This window comes from Galeopterus variegatus, unplaced genomic scaffold (genome assembly GCF_000696425.1).
Source record: "Galeopterus variegatus unplaced genomic scaffold, G_variegatus-3.0.2 Scaffold658, whole genome shotgun sequence".
NCBI lineage: Eukaryota > Metazoa > Chordata > Mammalia > Dermoptera > Cynocephalidae > Galeopterus > Galeopterus variegatus.
In genome coordinates this window covers 112,502-128,769 of record NW_007726769.1, presented here as the reverse complement: position 1 = coordinate 128,769, position 16,268 = coordinate 112,502, and the positions used below count along the sequence as shown (strand labels likewise).

The 16,268-nt window shown below is 59.5% G+C and overlaps 1 protein-coding gene across 1 annotated transcript; it reads left to right on the top strand.

Annotated features, from left to right (window-relative positions):
- The first annotated feature begins 8,342 nt into the window (after nucleotides 1–8,342).
- Nucleotides 8,343–15,305, top strand: LOC103589168 (keratin, type I cytoskeletal 42-like). Its single transcript, XM_008571062.1, is given in 8 exon segments — nucleotides 8,343–8,513; nucleotides 10,925–11,007; nucleotides 11,141–11,297; nucleotides 12,426–12,587; nucleotides 13,176–13,301; nucleotides 13,548–13,778; nucleotides 14,803–14,887; nucleotides 15,003–15,305. Coding segments are annotated over 8 exon segments (1,113 nt in total). The 3' UTR covers nucleotides 15,101–15,305.
- The last annotated feature ends 963 nt before the right edge of the window (nucleotides 15,306–16,268 follow it).

Below are 16,268 nucleotides of genomic sequence, written 5' to 3'. Positions count from 1 at the left end.
CACAATATGCACTGGCTTGTTAAAGGCTCTGGGAAGTCTGCAGTGATACAAGCAGAGAAAAACTGTTTGGCCGGGATGTACCTTGTCCAGGCCCTCCGGCAGGGCCCAGCCCTTGCAGGTCAGGGTCGAGAACCTCTTCTCTGCGGGCTGGCTTTGCCCTCTCTGACCTTACGTAGCCCCACTGTCTCCCTCTCTCACTCCGCCCTAGCCATGCTGGCCCTTCTTTCTGTTCCTTGAAGAGGAATTCCTCGGTCCAGCCTCAGGGCCTTTGCAGTCACTAGCTGTCACCTCTGCCTGGAACGCCCTTCCCTGTACATGGCTGGTCCTTCCTTCATTCCTTACAAGGTCGTTATCCCCAGCATTCCTGTTGCCTCCCCCTGGAAATGCTGATCCAGCTATGACTCTCCAGGTGCTCCCCAAACACAGCAGGCATGTTCCCACCTCTACCTGGACAATTTCCCACCTTGTCGTTCTGGCCTGGCAGAGCACTGCCCTGGCTTTGAAACTCAGCTTTACTGTCCCTCCCTGTGAAACTGTCCTCAGCAGTTTGGTCTGAATGGGTCGCTCTCTCCCTGGTCCTGCCAGGGTGTTGGTACACAGGTACCTTCATCACTACACAGATAACACGGTGTGGTAATGCCCTCTGTGCGTCTGTCTCTCACTCTCCGGCCTGCCCTCATCGAAGGCAGGGCTCGGCTGACTCAGTACTGAATTCTGAGCACCAGCCCAGTGACTGCCACATAACGAGTGCAATGGATGCGTGCTGAAGGAAGTCCAGCTTTGTGTTCTTAATGTCTGAATCCAGCAAGTTTCAATAGAGCACCTCCTGTGTACAAAGCACTGAGTCAGACTTTGTGTCGGGTCCAGAGATAAACAGAAAGCCATCTTTCGGCTGTAAAGGATTATCATACTAGAAAGAGAGCGGATCCACCTCCCAATAATTCTAACACAAGTGAGGGTGGCCAGCACTCGTGGTACTGGAATGGGCCAGGGGAGTGTATCAGTTTTCTGTGGCTGCTGTAACAAATTACCACAGATTTAGGGGCATAAAGCAACACACATCTACTATCTTACAGTTCTGGAAGTCAGAAGTCCAAACTGGGTCTCACGGGGCTGAGATCCAGGTGTCAGCATGGCTGTGTTCCGTCCGGAGGCCCCGGAGGAGAATCTCCTCCTTGCCTTTTACAGCTCTAGAGGCTGCCGCAGTCCTCGGCTCAAGGCCCTTTGCGACTCTGACCTCTGCTTCCGACATCACTTCTCTGGCTCTGACTCTCCTGCTTCCCTCCTGTTGGGGACCCTCGTGATCACACTGGGCTTGCTCACATCTGCAAAGTGCCTTAGGCCTTATAAGGTGCATATTCGCAGGTTCTGGGGACCTGGACACGGGCCTGTTTGGGGCTCATTATTCTGCGTATGACAGGTGGGGAAGGATGACCTCTCATGGCAGGAGCCTTCACCAGCCGGCTCTGGAGTCACTGACGCTTGACTGAATCTCTAGCTACTGCAGGACCTGGTGCGAGAGAGACTTTTACGTGTTCACTCGTTGAGTCCTTGTGAAGAGTTGGTCATGGAAACTCACGTTGCAGAGCAGGGGCTGAGGCCGAGAGAAGGAAAGAGACTTGCCCAGCACCACACAGAGTCCAGACTTGACCCCAGGTTCTTAGGCTTGGACTTTAGAGCTCCGTTGATAGCACTGTAGAGGCATGATCATAGATGACATGTTGCCTGACCCTGGGCGGTGACGATTAGGAGCTATGGTTCCTCTCCCGAAAACCTTGCTGGGGAAAGTGTATCAACCTGGAATGTTAAGTAACAAGGCTCCCAGGGCTCCTGGGTTCTGAGGCAGACGTAGCAGGGACAACAGACTGCAGGAGTTTAGTGGAAGGAAGCTTGTTCCTGGCTGGTAGGTTGGGGCAGCTCAGCTTCAGAGATGGAGGAGGTAGGCAGGCCTTCATGGGGAGAAGTTGCGGGGAGCAGAGGGGAAGGTGGCAGAATATTCTCTGGAACTCAGGCCTCTGCAAGGGAATGCTCCTGCTCTGTCCTCCTGTTCTGCTCTTGGAAAGGAAGGATGACCTCCCCTGGTCCTCCTCCCCAGATCCTCCTCCCCAGGTCGTCCTCCCCTGGTCCTCCTCCCCTGGTCCTCGTCCCCAGGTCCTCCTCCCCAGATCCTCGTCCCCAGGTCCTCCTCCCCAGATCCTCGTCCCCAGATCCTCGTCCTCAGGTCCTCCTCCCCAGGTCCTCCTCCCCTGGTCCTCCTCCCCAGATCCTCCTCCCCAGGTCGTCCTCCCCTGGTCCTCCTCCCCTGGTCCTCCTCCCCAGGTCCTCCTCCCCAGATCCTCGTCCCCAGATCCTCGTCCTCAGGTCCTCCTCCCCAGGTCCTCCTCTCCTGGTCCTCCTCCCCAGATCCTCCTCCCCAGATTCTCCTCCTCAGGTCTTTCTCCCCAGATCCTTGTCCCCAGGTCCTCCTCCCCAGATCCTCGTCCCCAGATCCTCGTCCTCAGGTCCTCCTCCCCAGGTCCTCCTCCCCTGGTCCTCCTCCCCAGATCCTCCTCCCCAGATTCTCCTCCTCAGGTCTTTTTCCTCAGGTCCTCCTCCCCAGATCCTCCTCCCCTGGTCCTCCTCCCCAGATCCTCCTCCTCAGGTCCTCCTCCCCAGATCCTCCTCCCCTGGTCCTCCTCCCCAGATCCTCCTCCCCTGGTCCTCCTCCCCAGATCCTCCTCCCCTGGTCCTCCTCCCCAGATCCTCGTCCCCAGGTCCTCCTCCCCAGATCCTCGTCCCCAGATCCTCCTCCCCAGATCCTCGTCCCCAGATCCTCGTCCTCAGGTCCTCCTCCCCAGATCCTCCTCCCCTGGTACTCCTCCCCAGATCCTCCTCCCCTGGTCCTCCTCCCCAGATCCTCCTCCCCTGGTCCTCCTCCCAAGATCCTCATCCCCAGATCCTCCTCCCCTGGTCCTCCTCCCCAGATCCTCATCCCCAGGTCCTCCTCCCCAGATCCTCGTCCCCAGATCCTCGTCCTCAGGTCCTCATCCCCAGATCCTCCTCCCCTGGTCCTCCTCCCCAGATCCTCCTCCTCAGGTCCTCCTCCCCAGATCCTCCTCCCCAGATCCTCCTCCCCAGGTCCTCCTCCTCAGGTCTTCCTCCCCAGGTCCTCCTCCCCAGATCCTCCTCCCCAGGTCCTCCTCCTCAGGTCTTCCTCCCCAGGTCCTCCTCCCCAGATCCTCCTCCCCAGGTCCTCCTCCTCAGGTCTTCCTCCCCAGGTCCTCCTCCCCAGATCCTCCTCCCCAGGTCCTCCTCCCCAGATCCTCCTCCTCAGGTCCTCCTCCCCAGATCCTCCTCCCCAGATCCTCCTCCCCAGGTCCTCCTCCTCAGGTCTTCCTCCCCAGGTCCTCCTCCCCAGATCCTCCTCCTCAGGTCTTCCTCCCCAGGTCCTCCTCCCCAGATCCTCCTCCCCTGGTCCTCCTGGTCATCCTCCTGCCCTCCTTGCCCTGCTTCTCCATTGTGTGGTGGGCTGGGTGGTCAGCAGCAGGATGGGGAGCGAAGAGACCCCTCTTCCTGCAGGCTGTGTTGCTGGCTGAAGGAGGGAGGAGATGGGCATGCTCAGAGCATCTGGAGGCTCACACGTAGGAGCGGGGAGAAACCCCCATGCCTAGGGAGCTCCCAGTCTGAGGGGGGAGACACAGCTGCTACCCCGAGGAAGTGTCCAATCTGAGGGGGAGACACAGTCTCCCTCTCCGGAGCCTGGACACACCTGCCCCTAGGGGAAATCTCTCAGGAGCATTAAAGGACCGGTACAAGAGTGGGAATTAATAGGGTGCAAGCTGCCTCGCAGGGCTTGGAGAGAGAAGAGCAGAGTGGGCAGGAGGGGCGAGGGAGGAGGTCGGGCTGGAGGGTGGCGTCTGGAAGGTTTCTAGGAGCCTGGAGCCCCCTGTGTCTCTGACTTCCTGCTTCCCCAGCCCTTCAGGACCCCTCAGCCAGTCTGCAGGGCAAAGTGGGGACGGGTTGTAAGCCCCAGGCCTAAAGGACAGAGCTGCCGTCCTCTCACCCTCCCCCATTCGTCTCCCAGGCCAAGGAAGGGGGAAGGGGGTGTGCAAGAGGGAGGGGAGGAGGAGGAGGGAGGGGAGGAGGAGGAGGGAGGGGAGGAGGAGGAGGGAGAGGAAGAGGTTGGTCTGGTTGGGCTGGAGTCTTCCAGCCCGTGGGAAGCAGCAAGATTTCCCGCAGGTGACTTGCTGAGACCTGCGTTTCCCTTCCCAGACTTCTTCCGTACCCATTCCCGTAGTTCCCAGTCCTTTTTGCCTCCCTCGCCCTGTCCTCCTGCCCTGGGCCTCATCTGGGGCATTTGGGCCTCTGGGTCCTTTTTTGGGGAAGGGGCCCCGGGCAGCTGATGTGGCTCTGCCTGGAAAGAGGGAGTGTCCCCTGGGTGTCTGTATCACATGTCTTAGGTCCACCCAGGTCAATAGTTCCTGGGAACCAGGAGGTGGCTAAATGGGGCAGAGGGAGAGAAAGGCTGAGTCTGCCTGTCCCTGGGAAGAGGAGCCCTTGGCTGGAGTGAGCAGGGGCTCTGGGGGGACCCCCTTACCCTGTCTTTCCACATCGGGAGGAGGGAGGCGGAGGCGGAGCCTCTTTGAAGCCAGACACAAACCATTAGTGGGTGGAGCTGGGCGGGGCTGCCAGGGCCTCAGGACAGAGGCGGAAACAGCAGAGTGAGAGAGGATTCCACCTGGGGGGGGGTGGGCAGGTGCGGCCTGGAAAAGGTGCATTTCTGAGGGGATACCTGGCCAGGGAGGGGCAGGGACGCCTATCCTATCCCATCCCGTTCAAGGTCTCAGTGTCGCAATGTCTGTGGGGTGAATGGAAGGGAGCTGATGGGCCCCAGTGGCAGGGGCCTGGGGTGAGGGTCTTCAGGGTACTCTCCTCATCAGGTGTGCCAGGGTCCCAGCTGGAGCCCACCTGGGGCTCCTCGGCCTCTCACTTCCCCTGACCACCTGAGACTGGCCCTTTCCCTTGGGTAGGTGGCCATGTTCCCTTCCTGGGACCCCGTGTCCACCCCAGCCACCACCCAGTCTCCATGACCCTAACAACTCAACAAGCTCTCACAGAGCACCCGCTGCATCCGAGCCCCTCCTAGAGGTTGACAATGCTTGGGGCACCCGTAGGAGCCACGGTCAGCTGGGCAGACATGGCATGATCTTTGTCAACATCAATATGCACCTGCTGAACATCAGCTGTATACTAGGCCTGAGATCATTCTGTAACCCCTGCCTTCCGTCCACATGACAGGGGTGGGTACCACGGAACGCCTCCCCCAGCACCCTGGTCCTGCTCATATCTGAGGCAGGGGCTGTCGTGCTGCACTCCGGAGCTGGCTGGCTTTTCAGCAGTCTCTGGACAGGAGACTGAGGGCCTGAGGGGAGTCCAGCCTGGGGTTGGCACGCAGGGCATGGGGCAGGTGTCGTGTTCTCCCAGCCACTCCTGCTCTTGCCTCCCTGTCTCCCACTGTGCTGACTCCAGCAGCCTCTGGGGCTGGAGTGAAGGAGCCATTTGGATCTCTTCCTCTTTTCCCTTCTTGTCTTCCACACGGGCCAACCTGCTGACAGCTGCGGGGGCTGTGGGCCCGGCACTGCCCCTCAGGTCTGCCAAGGGCCTCTGCCCGCCAGGGGCGGAGGACAGGCCCAGGCAGGAGGTGTCACGGCCCAGAGGACCTCTGTGCAGCCCTTCCTCCCCAAGCAGGGAGAGTGGGAGCTGCAGGAGGCGCTGGCCTCAGGCCCGGCTCTGACGCTGAGGCTGGGACGTCCTGACTGCCCGCCGCTCCAGTGCCCTGTGCCTCAGTGTCCGTACAACGCCGTGAGGATCTGAGGAGGAATGTCCAGGGCTTCTTAGCCCTGGCCAGGGAAGGCCATACACTCCAGAGGACCAGGGCGGCCTTCCTGGGGTCCTACTTCTGTCTCCGTCTGTGGTCTAACTTTGCCTCCATCTGGGGACAGGAGGCTGAGCCAGCTTGTGCTTCAGTGTACGAGGCGTTCAGGGTCAGAGTGACTGAGGGGGCTTCACAGGCAGTAGAGTCTCCAAAGAGCAGAGGCAAAGAGGCCTGGAAGCCACTGGCATGGGGAAACTGAGGCCCAGAGAGGAAGAGGAGCAGACCCATGGCAGGAAGCCTGGTGTCGGGGTGAGGGACTTTGTGGGGGCCACGTGGTGGTAGTGGGGAGATGAGGCCTTGGTGGTTCTGGAGGGAGGAAGGGAGGTTAATAAACTCTCTGCCCATTCAAACTGGGCTTCAGGACTAAAGTCTGGGGGCTTTGGAAGTGGGGCTCCCAGGCAGGGTGAGGCTGGGGTGTGGGTTCCAGAGAGAGGCGCTGAAGGGTGGGCAGCATTCCTGGCCTGGCCCCCTCCTCAGACCCCTGGCTCAAGGCAGGGGAGTCCCTTCTCTGGGCCCGGAGAGGCCTGGCTGCGGGGAGGATGAGGGGGGTAAGTCAGTCGGCTCGAGGTCGGGGGAAGAGGGGTTCTTAGGAGGGTGGCTGTGGCAGGGGCTGGGGAGGGGTCTACACTGTATGTCCTTCTGTGTGAGGGTGACTGGCTGGTGCAGGGCCCTGGCACACTTGGGTGAACCCATGTTCCGCTGTGTCCCTCTCCTCCATCAAGACAGTCCTGCATTGCCAACAAGTCCGTCCTAATGTTTAACCTTGTGGTGGGCTGACCTTGCTCCTAGCCTTAGCCTTGGCTTTGAGCCTTCCCCCCGAGCACCCTCCTAGGCTCCTGGGAGACCACCCACTTTCTAAGTGGGAAGTCCATCCAGCAATCTAGCCTCATCTTAGGAGCTTGGGGCCACAGGGAAAACGCGACTCACTCCCTGTCCCCGGGCGTGGGCAGAGATCCCAGGCCACCTGTGCTTCTCCCGCCTGTGGGCCAGGCTCTCCCTCCTCTGGCCCATCCCTTGGGCCTGGCTGCCCCGGGAGGCTTCACATTCAGACAGGCTGGTGCAGACATCAGTGTCCTGGCAGCGCCTAAATCATTAGCGCCGCGGAGATGAGGCTGGTAATCTCCTTGTTGGGTGGAGCAGGTGCCAGCCTCCGGGATGTGCTGTCACTGCTCCTTTGCAGGGGCCCGACTTCAGGGCACGGCATGACTGAGGGCCTCCTGGCACAGATCGTGCTTCTCTGTGGCCTTCTCCCTCCCTTCGTGCTGCCTCTGGGAGCCCCTCTGCACTGACTTTCCTCAGGTGCTGGGAGAGTGCACAGGGAGTCGCTCCAACCCGCTGGCCTCAAGCCCCTCCTCACCCCACCCCTTCTTCCTGTCAGAGCTTGACTGATGTCCCTGTCTCCCCAGATTCCCTCAAAGACCTTGGGAGACAGAATTATCCCCATTTTACAGGTGAGAAAACCGAGGCTCTCGAATTGACTTCCTGAAAGACTTAGATCCGAAGCTCCTCAGGGCAGCAGCAGCATCGGCTCCCCCTAGAAACAGAAATCGCCCAGGCCAGGGGCCATGTCCCCTCTGGCAGACTTGGAATAATCCCAAGAGAGCTGGGGGCTCCCTTAGGACAGAGGCTAATTCTCCCCCCTCAGACCTGGGGGAGGATGTCAGGCCCCAAATTTCTCCACCCTCTCCCTGGGGCCCTGGAACGCTGGGTGGGGGGCCAGGCCAGCCTCTGGGCACTGGGCCTGTGGAGCCTTGTTTGTGCCCTTTCTGGCTGTCAGGGCTGGTTCTCCGGACTCCCCCCAAGAATGAGCTCAGCAGCCTAATTGCGGCTGAGGATGGAGGATCACCCTACCCTGGGGCTGCAGTTCCAACGCCACCTTTGTTTCTGAGCAGACAATGGACCGCTCAGAGGCCACTGTGCCCAGGCTGGGCTTGCACGGGAGGGGCCCTGGGGATGCACTCAGCATGTCCAGCCCGGGCCCCAGGCCCTGGGTGGCTGGTGCAGAGGCAAATTACATGATGGGGGTTTTGGCTCGGACTTCAAGGGCCAGGGGCCCGGCCCCCCTTCAGTCTGGCTATAAAGACTGCCCAGGGTCTCCATCCAGACCAGACCCTGTGCCTGACCTGTGGACGCCATGGCTGCCACCACCACCAGCATCCGCCAGTTCTCAACCTCCGGCTCCGTCAAGGGCCTGGGTGTGCCTGGCGGGGGTTTCTCCCGGATGTCCTCCATCCGGGTTGGGGGAGCCTGCCGGGCCCCCAGCCTCCTGGGAGCCGGTAGCTGTGGCAACATGTCGGTCACCTCATCCCGCTTCTCGGCAGGTTTGGGAGGAGGCTATGGCAGTGGCTACACCTGCAACCTGGGTGGGGGCTTTGGGGCCAGCGTTGGTGTGGCAGATGCCCTGCTGGGGGGCAGTGAGAAGGAGACCATGCAGAACCTCAACGACCGCCTGGCCTCCTACCTGGACAAGGTGCGCGCCCTGGAGGAGGCCAACACTGACCTGGAGGTGAAGATCCGTGAGTGGTACAAGAAGCAGGGCCCTGGGCCCGCCCGTGACTACAGCCAGTACTTCAAGACCATCGAGGACCTGCGGAGCAAGGTGAGGCTCCCTGCCCTCTGCCCTTAGTAACTGCTTCTGACTCGCCCCATCTCAACCTTTGACCTTTGCAACCAATTCCCCGCAATTCTAGACCTCCATCATGCATGCATTCACTCACTCACCCACCCACTCACTTGCTGTGGACCTGGCTCTGTATGAGTCTCTGGTCCCGTGTCTGGAGAACATCCTGTGCTGTGAGGTTTCTGGAAGCTCCCCAGGTGGACAGAGGAGAACCCCTCCCTTCTTGAGGGGAGCATATTTGGGGCGGGTGGAGGAGGAGTGGTCAGGGCAGGAGTCAGTACCTTGAAGGCAGAGATGGTATTCCAGACGTAGGGAACAGTATGGGCAAGGGCATCGAGGTGGGGAGTGTTTGGCATGACTGCTGGAAGGTGAGGCTGGGTATCTCCTTCTTGCTGTTCCGTTCTCCTCTGGGGCTGCCCTCCTACCTGCCTCCCTCGTTCAGGCTGTCCTCCTGGGTGGATGACATTTTCCTTCTCTCCCCAGATCTTGGGGTCTCTTCAGCACTTTGAGGTTCAGTCTATGCCCTGTTCATTGTGCTGATTTCACTAAGTCCAGCATGTTCTCATTGACTGCTTTTGTTGTGGGTCTTCCTCACTCCCTCCAAGATGGCCATTCTGGGGTTCCCTGAGGGCAGCGGCGAGTCTCTCTCTGCAGATTGGTGGGGTATCCCTGAGGTCAGGAGCTGTGTTTTCCTACTCAGACTGAAAGCTCCCAAGGGAAGGAATTTCTCTAAGTTAGTCTGATGGAGACAACACACACATACACACACTTACACACTCCCATGACCTCTAGGAATGTGGCCTTGGCATTCTGTGAACATGGCCATGCACATGGCCGTGGGTCTTCTGCACAGACCCTGCCCCTGAGAGGGTCCTGGGATGCTGAAGATGCCAGAGGCAGGTGAGGGGTTAAAGAGATGGGGCCTGGCTGGTCCCCGGCAGTTAGGCCTGCCCAGTTCCTGGGTGGAGAGCTGGGCCTGGTGCTTCCCTGTGACGGCCTTTGACTGCTCCTGCCCAGGACGTCCATCAGGTAGAGAATTCCTGCAATTTCCTCCTGGAAGCAGAGCTACTGGCAGTGCCAGATCAGATACTGAGCTTGGTCTGGGCAGTGGGAAACCCCGGGGAGCCTTGGTGAGTCAGTGCTCCTGAGCTTTGGGGTTACCCAGCACCTCCCCACCTACCCCCAGTGTACTGTGTATCAGGCCTCTGAGTCACCCTGCCCACCTCCAGCTCCTCTGAGTCACCCTGCCCCCCCCCCCCGGGCATTCACAGCTCACCCTCGCTGTGCCCGGTCAACCTCCAGAGCAAGGAGGGGGATGGGGGCTGGTCTCTGCAGGCTACAGATGGGCCCACTGAGGCTCAGAGCAGATAACAAACCGGCAGGGAACAAACAGGCTTCAGCCTGGCCCAGGGCCACTTCACTGAACTTAGGGGTCTCAGAGGGGTGCTGCCCCACTCTCGATGCACAGGACGAGCCTGCTGGGGCTGCTTTTGACTGCTGCCGGGGCTTTTCCCTTATGTTCTCTACGCTTCAGCCCTCCCCAGCTCATGTCCCACCTCCACCAACCTCTTCTCTCTGCTCCGTTTGTATGGTGTGGAGGGCCTTGATTGGAGCCTCTCTTGGGCATTTCCTACGGTAACCATGACGGCAGCGTGATCATAACCAAGCCTCTGCTCCTTCCAGAGCATCTCCTTTTCATGTGCTCATTTAAACCTCCCAGATGGCCTTGTGCGAAAAGAAAGCTTTGCCCTAGGTTTGAGGTGGGGCCAGTCATAACCTCATTAATTAATTAATTAATCACTTCATTAAACAAATGTACCCTTGGGGCCAGCTCTGGACCAGGCACTGTGCCCAGGGCTGAGGATTCCAAAGAGAACAAGACAGATAAGTTCTTGTCCCCCTGGAGCTCAGAGTTCAGTAGAGGAGGAAATCATTTAAAAAGTCATGGAAAGAGGTATAAAACCCAGAGAAGTGCTATGAAACGGAGATGGTCAGGGAAGAGGTATGGCAGGGAGAGGGGGCCCAGACAGGGTATCCAGGAGGGCTTCCTGGAGGAGGTGACAACTGAGCCTAGAGGTGAATTTCACTGGGGAAGAGGAAGTGAGGCCCAGGCAGTTTAGTCAATGACCCCATGGTGGGAGTGGGGTGCACAGGGGTCTCTCTCTGGGCATCCATGTTTGCCCATGCCTGGGCATCATGCCCCCACTAGTCTGTGAGCACTCCAAGAGCCTTAGCTGGGCCCCTGGAATTCCCAGCAGGGCGCTCAGACAGGGATCCTCACTGCCCTCATCTGGCCCACTCCCCAAAAGGCTGCAAGAAGGGTGTTGCAGGTCCTCCCTGGGGCTGCTGGGGAGGGGCAGGGTGTTCAGTGGGCCCATTGTCTCTCCCAGATCTTGGCAGCTACCATCGACAATGCCAGCTTTGTGCTGCAGATCGACAACGCCCGCCTGGCAGCTGACGACTTCCGCACCAAGTGAGTCTGGGTCCCCGGGGGCTGCCTGGGGGCTGGTGGGAGGTCTGTGGCTCTGCACACCACAGACTACTCTGTGTGTGTACAAGGGGGTGTCCTTGTGGCACTCCACGGCTCACACCTCCAACCGTCCCAGGTACGAGACGGAGCTGAACCTGCGCATGAGTGTGGAGGCCGACATCAACGGGCTGCGCAGGGTGCTGGACGAGCTGACCCTGGCCAGGGCCGACCTGGAGATGCAGATCGAGAACCTGAAGGAGGAGCTGGCCTACATGAGGAAGAACCACGAGGAGGTGAGGCCTGCTCAGGGAACTCAGGAGAACCTCGCCTGGGAGCAAGCAAGCCTGGGGCCCCAGAATCTCCGGGGGCTGTGGCTATGCTCTCTGTCTGGCTCCTGTCTCTGGTGGGCTCCTGGCCCTAACCCTGGCCCTGATTCTGACCCTCAGAGGGCCCTGAGTAAGGCCTGGGGGGGCCCCTCCTTCTAAAGATTCTTCCCTTGTTCCTGAGGCTCAGTGCACTGCGAGGGGTGGTTAAGTAACTAATGAATGAATCTATGTGAGAACACACAATGCTAATTGTTGTAATTAATTATAATAGTGATAGTCATAACAACAAGGAACATGTGCCCAGCACATTACAGGTGATTCACAGCAATAATCTCAGCTGATGCTGGCAACATCGCTGAAAGAAAGATACTCTCAATGAAGAAGTTGAGGCTCAGAGAGGTTAAGGCATTTACCCAAGGCTGCACAGGGACCTTCCCTCAGGTCTGTCTGACTTATGTCCACATCCAGGTCTGACTCCACCTCTCTGCTACCTCTCCTGCCTTCCTTTTCCGGAGAGCTCTGTACCTTAGTGACCCTAAGCCTCAATCCAAGGCTCAATCCAAGGCCCTACCAGGGGACTCAGGAGGCCGCATATTCCCCTGTGCTTGTGGCTTCCCTCTCAGCTGAACTCTGGGCTGGCCTGAGCCGAGGGATTCTATCCCTCAATAGCAGGATGCCCCGAAAGTGTTCCCCTTGGCTTTGAGGCTGGTTATGCAGTTGCTTCCCCTCACAGATGAACATTTCCTAATGAGGCCTGGCTCTGGCTGGTACCAACATCAGGCTGCTTTCCCCAAGCTGTGCCGCGGGGCTGGTGGGGGGACCAGGCAGGTGGCCAGGGTGGCGAGAAGGTGGCCTTTGCTCACTCCCCGCCGTGTTGGGGAGTGTTCATCTCTCTCCTGCTTCCGCACACGCTGGGGATGTGTGTGTTGGGGGAGACTGTTGATATCCACAGCCCTGTATATTTCAGCAACGTCTGCCTCTGCCTTCAGGGTGAGGAACTGTCAGCCTGTGTCTGTCATCGGCACCTGTCTCCCAAAGTAGACAGGCAGGCCCCAGGGTGGCCCTGGGTGAGCTCCTGCTGTCCTCTTTGCCCAGGAAATGAACGCCCTCCGAGGCCAGGTGGGAGGGGACGTCAGCGTGGAGATGGACGCCGCCCCCGGCGTGGACCTGAGCCGCATCCTGAACGAGATGCGTGACCAGTACGAGAAGTTGGCAGAGAAGAACCGCAAGGACGCCGAGGACTGGTTCTTCAGCAAGGTGGGTGGCCTGGTGGGAGTGGGCATGCACACATGTGGGCACACGTGCTGCGTGCCTGGGAGTGCTCCCAGATCCACAGACTGTCCCGGTGGGAAGGACAGACATCTGGGAAGCAATTGGATCAGCCCCGTATACTTTAGATGTAGAATGTGAGGCTTGAGAGGTCTGGAGCTCACGCCACCCTCCCCTGTGGCCTGGGGACAGGTGCAGGTCTCTACAACCCCTGTCTAGGGCTTCTCCCTCCGTAGGTGTTTGTACGATGTGCGTATGTGGATACGTAACCCATGCCCTTGCACTATTGAGCATCTACAGTGTCCCAGCGACAGTAACAGGCACAAAAGAATAAAACGCAGTGCTGGCCTTTGAGGGGTTGCTGCTGAGCAGGAGTAACCACTGCAAATGACCGCAGAGCAAGGTCAATTCTGCTCAGATCCAACGTGGGCACCTGTGAGCAGGGGCTTTTGGGGCCCCACAGAGGCTGGGGAGGGGCTGGTGGGTAATTCTGGGGGTAAGGGCTCAGGGGCAGCCTCTGTCCTCTGCCTCATCTGGAAGCGTCTTTAAGCCCCTGTGGCCCACCCTGCCTTCCAGACGGAGGAGCTGAACCGCGAGGTGGCCACCAACACCGAGGCCCTGCAGAGCAGCAGGACAGAGATCACAGAGCTCCGCCGCTCTGTGCAGAACCTGGAGATCGAGTTGCAGTCCCAGCTCAGCATGGTAGGGCCTCTACCCCCTTCCTGCCCTGGACCCACCTCCCTGGGGTGGACCCAGCCTCGTAGATCCCCCACTGGGGGAACCAGAGGCTCCCCACCCAGCCTGTCTCTTCACACTGTGACATGGTCCCCCCTGACCCAGGTACTGCCCCACTGTGCTGGCAGCACCCACAACCCCCAAAGGCCCTCTCTGGGTGCTCCACCATGGGGAAGGGTCCCAGCTCAGTCTCACCTATCCCTTGACCCACAGAAAGCGTCGCTGGAGGGCAGCCTGGCCGAGACAGAGGCGCGCTATGGGGCCCAGCTGGCCCAGCTGCAGGGGCTCATCAGCAGCATTGAGCAGCAGCTGTGCGAGCTCCGCTGTGACATGGAGCGCCAGAACCACGAGTACCAGGTGCTGCTGGACGTGAAGACGCGGCTGGAGCAGGAGATCGCCACCTACCGCCGCCTGCTGGAGGGCGAGGATGCCCAGTGAGTGGGGGCGCCTGGGCATCTACTCTTTCTGGTGGGCTGGGGTCACCTGGTTTGAGCACCAGCAAAGGCCAGGAGGTGTGAATGGAAGAACCTGGGAGGTTTTCAGGAGGCGAAATTGAAAATGCCGCTGGGGTCTGACTGTGAGGAGCCTCAAATGCCAAGTTAAAGCATCTGGACTAGATCAGGTTGGCAATGGGGAGCCATGGAAGGATCTGGAGCAGAGAAGCGGTATGTTCATAAAGATGTTTTAGAACATTCAGTCTGGCTGCAGGGGGAGACGTGGATCAGTGGGGTCAGGGTGGCGCTGGAGGGACCTGTCAGGAGGCTGAAGCAGGAAGTCAGGCAGAGAAGTCGTGTAGTGGCAGAGGGCAGGGAAATGAAGGCGCTGTGTACAGAAGAGAGGCTAGAGCTAAAAACAGCAGGGGTGGATGCCTGAACGTGGGGTGAGTGTGGCTCACAGTCAGGACTCAGTAAGTGTTGAGTGAACACATGAAGGAGTGGGTGACAATGACCCTCGGTTCCGTTTGGATGACTGTGGTTGGCATGTCATTACCCAGGATGGGCCAAGGAGCAGCGTGAGTGGTAATCTGGTTTGGAGTTGGGTGGTTAATTGGGGGCCCAGCGTGAGGGGCTGAGAGTGTCCTGGAGTCTCCGTGCTGAGTCACCCATTCAGGCTTTTTGCTCCCTGACAACGGTGAAGTCCATTTATAGTCTAACCACAGTCTCTCCTGCTTTAATTGAGTCTGTTTGTTGGGCCCTTCGGGATATGGAAAAACCACTTGCTCAGCTCCTCCTTATAAGTCCCTAGTTAGTAGCCACAAAGTGCTGCTTGGCCTTCAGTCGGGTTGTCCCCTTTTCTTCTTCCTGCCACACTGAGCCTGTGCCCTTTGATTCTTGGGCCTGTGCTGTTTGTTTCCGTGCACTCCCAGCTGTGATTTCCTGCCAGTTTGTGGGACCCCCTCTCCCCTCTGTCCAGACTTCCCCACCTGCCGCTCTCCCCCAGCCGTGCTCCCAGTGGGCCAGCTGGCCAGCATCCCTGGGCTGATGGTTCCCCCTCTCCCCGCAGCCTGGCCACTCAGTACTCCTCGTCCCTGTCTTCACAGCCCACCCGGGAAGGTAAGAGCCTGCTTTGTCCTGCCCCAGGGAGGGGCTGCGTGGATCCAGAGGGAAGGGGTGTGGGGAGAGGCTCCTGCCTGAGGTTCCCTGCATCCCCCTCCTCCACTGCCTGCAGCTGTGGTGACCAGCCGCCAGGTGCGCACCATCGTGGAGGAAGTCAAGGATGGCAAGGTGGTCTCCACCCGCGAGCAGGTCCACCGTTCCACCCACTGAGGCCCCTTTCTGCATGTGACAGCCCAGCCTCAAGGGCCAAGGGGCAGCCATTGCCTCCAGCACCCAGCATGCTACTGCCATGCCCTGAGTGCCCATCTGGGCCAGTGCCCACAAGCTGTTGCCTTTCTGTATCTGCTGCCTGCAGCCCCTCACTGGGGGGCCTCCTTGGTTTGCCCCAGTGACTGCTATTAAAGCTTTGCCTGAAGTTCAATGCCTCATGTGACCTGGTCTTGTCATTGGCAGTATAGGCTGAGGGTCTGGGGGAGGAGGAGAGTTTTTTGAGCATTTGGGTATTGGCTCATCACCTGCCAACCTGTTCTGCCCACTCCATCCAGGCCTGGGGCTCCCGGGGGAATGGGAGGGGAGGAGGTGGAAGGATTGAGGGTGGAAGAATGAGAAAGTTTCTAAGAATTAGCCCCCGGGTCCGTGTCACCTGTGGCTCACTCCCGGGAGGGCCTCGCAGACTTTCCGGGGACCATGACAGGTATAGAGTACATGCTGCCTCGGCCCAGGGTGGGTTCGAGAGCAGAGGAAGAGGGGCTGGGTAGGAGGCCTTTGGAAGGAGTGGGCCACGGTGTTGGTGGATGAGAGGGGTGGCAGTGGCCCAGCCAGCCCAGGAAACCAGACCGGCTCTGCCCAGCTCTGGGGTGTGTGTGGGGCGGGGTAGCCACCGTGTCTGTGAGCGTGGGGGGCGTCCTGTTTTCTTTGGTGGCTTGGCAGCTGCCGGGCTATTGAGGAATCTCTCTCCGCTGCTGGTGGGGCTGTCTGGGGCTGTCTGGGCCTGTTGGGGAAGTGGAAGCCATTGGCAGTCTGAAACACGACCACATTCCACCCAGCAGGTTTGCCGGGACCCTGGGACCCAGGGCTGGTCTAGAGGTGGTGGGCAGGGCAGGGTAGGGCAGTCGGGCGGGGCACATGGCCCACCCTGAGGAGCCACAGCTCAGTGAGCCTAGGGTGGAAGGGGTTGGCTGGGGGTCTCAGTAAGAGCCTCTTCTTGGGCAAGTCCTTTAGGTTCGCAGCTGGATGGCACCTGACATATATGCCCTTCACCTTACCCTGAGGTCTCCTGGGGGACAGAAGGGGTGAGGAGGGTGGGAGGGGGCATGTCCCTCACATTTCCTTCAGATCCTCTCTTAGCACAACACGCCCCCCACAACCTGCCATTTCT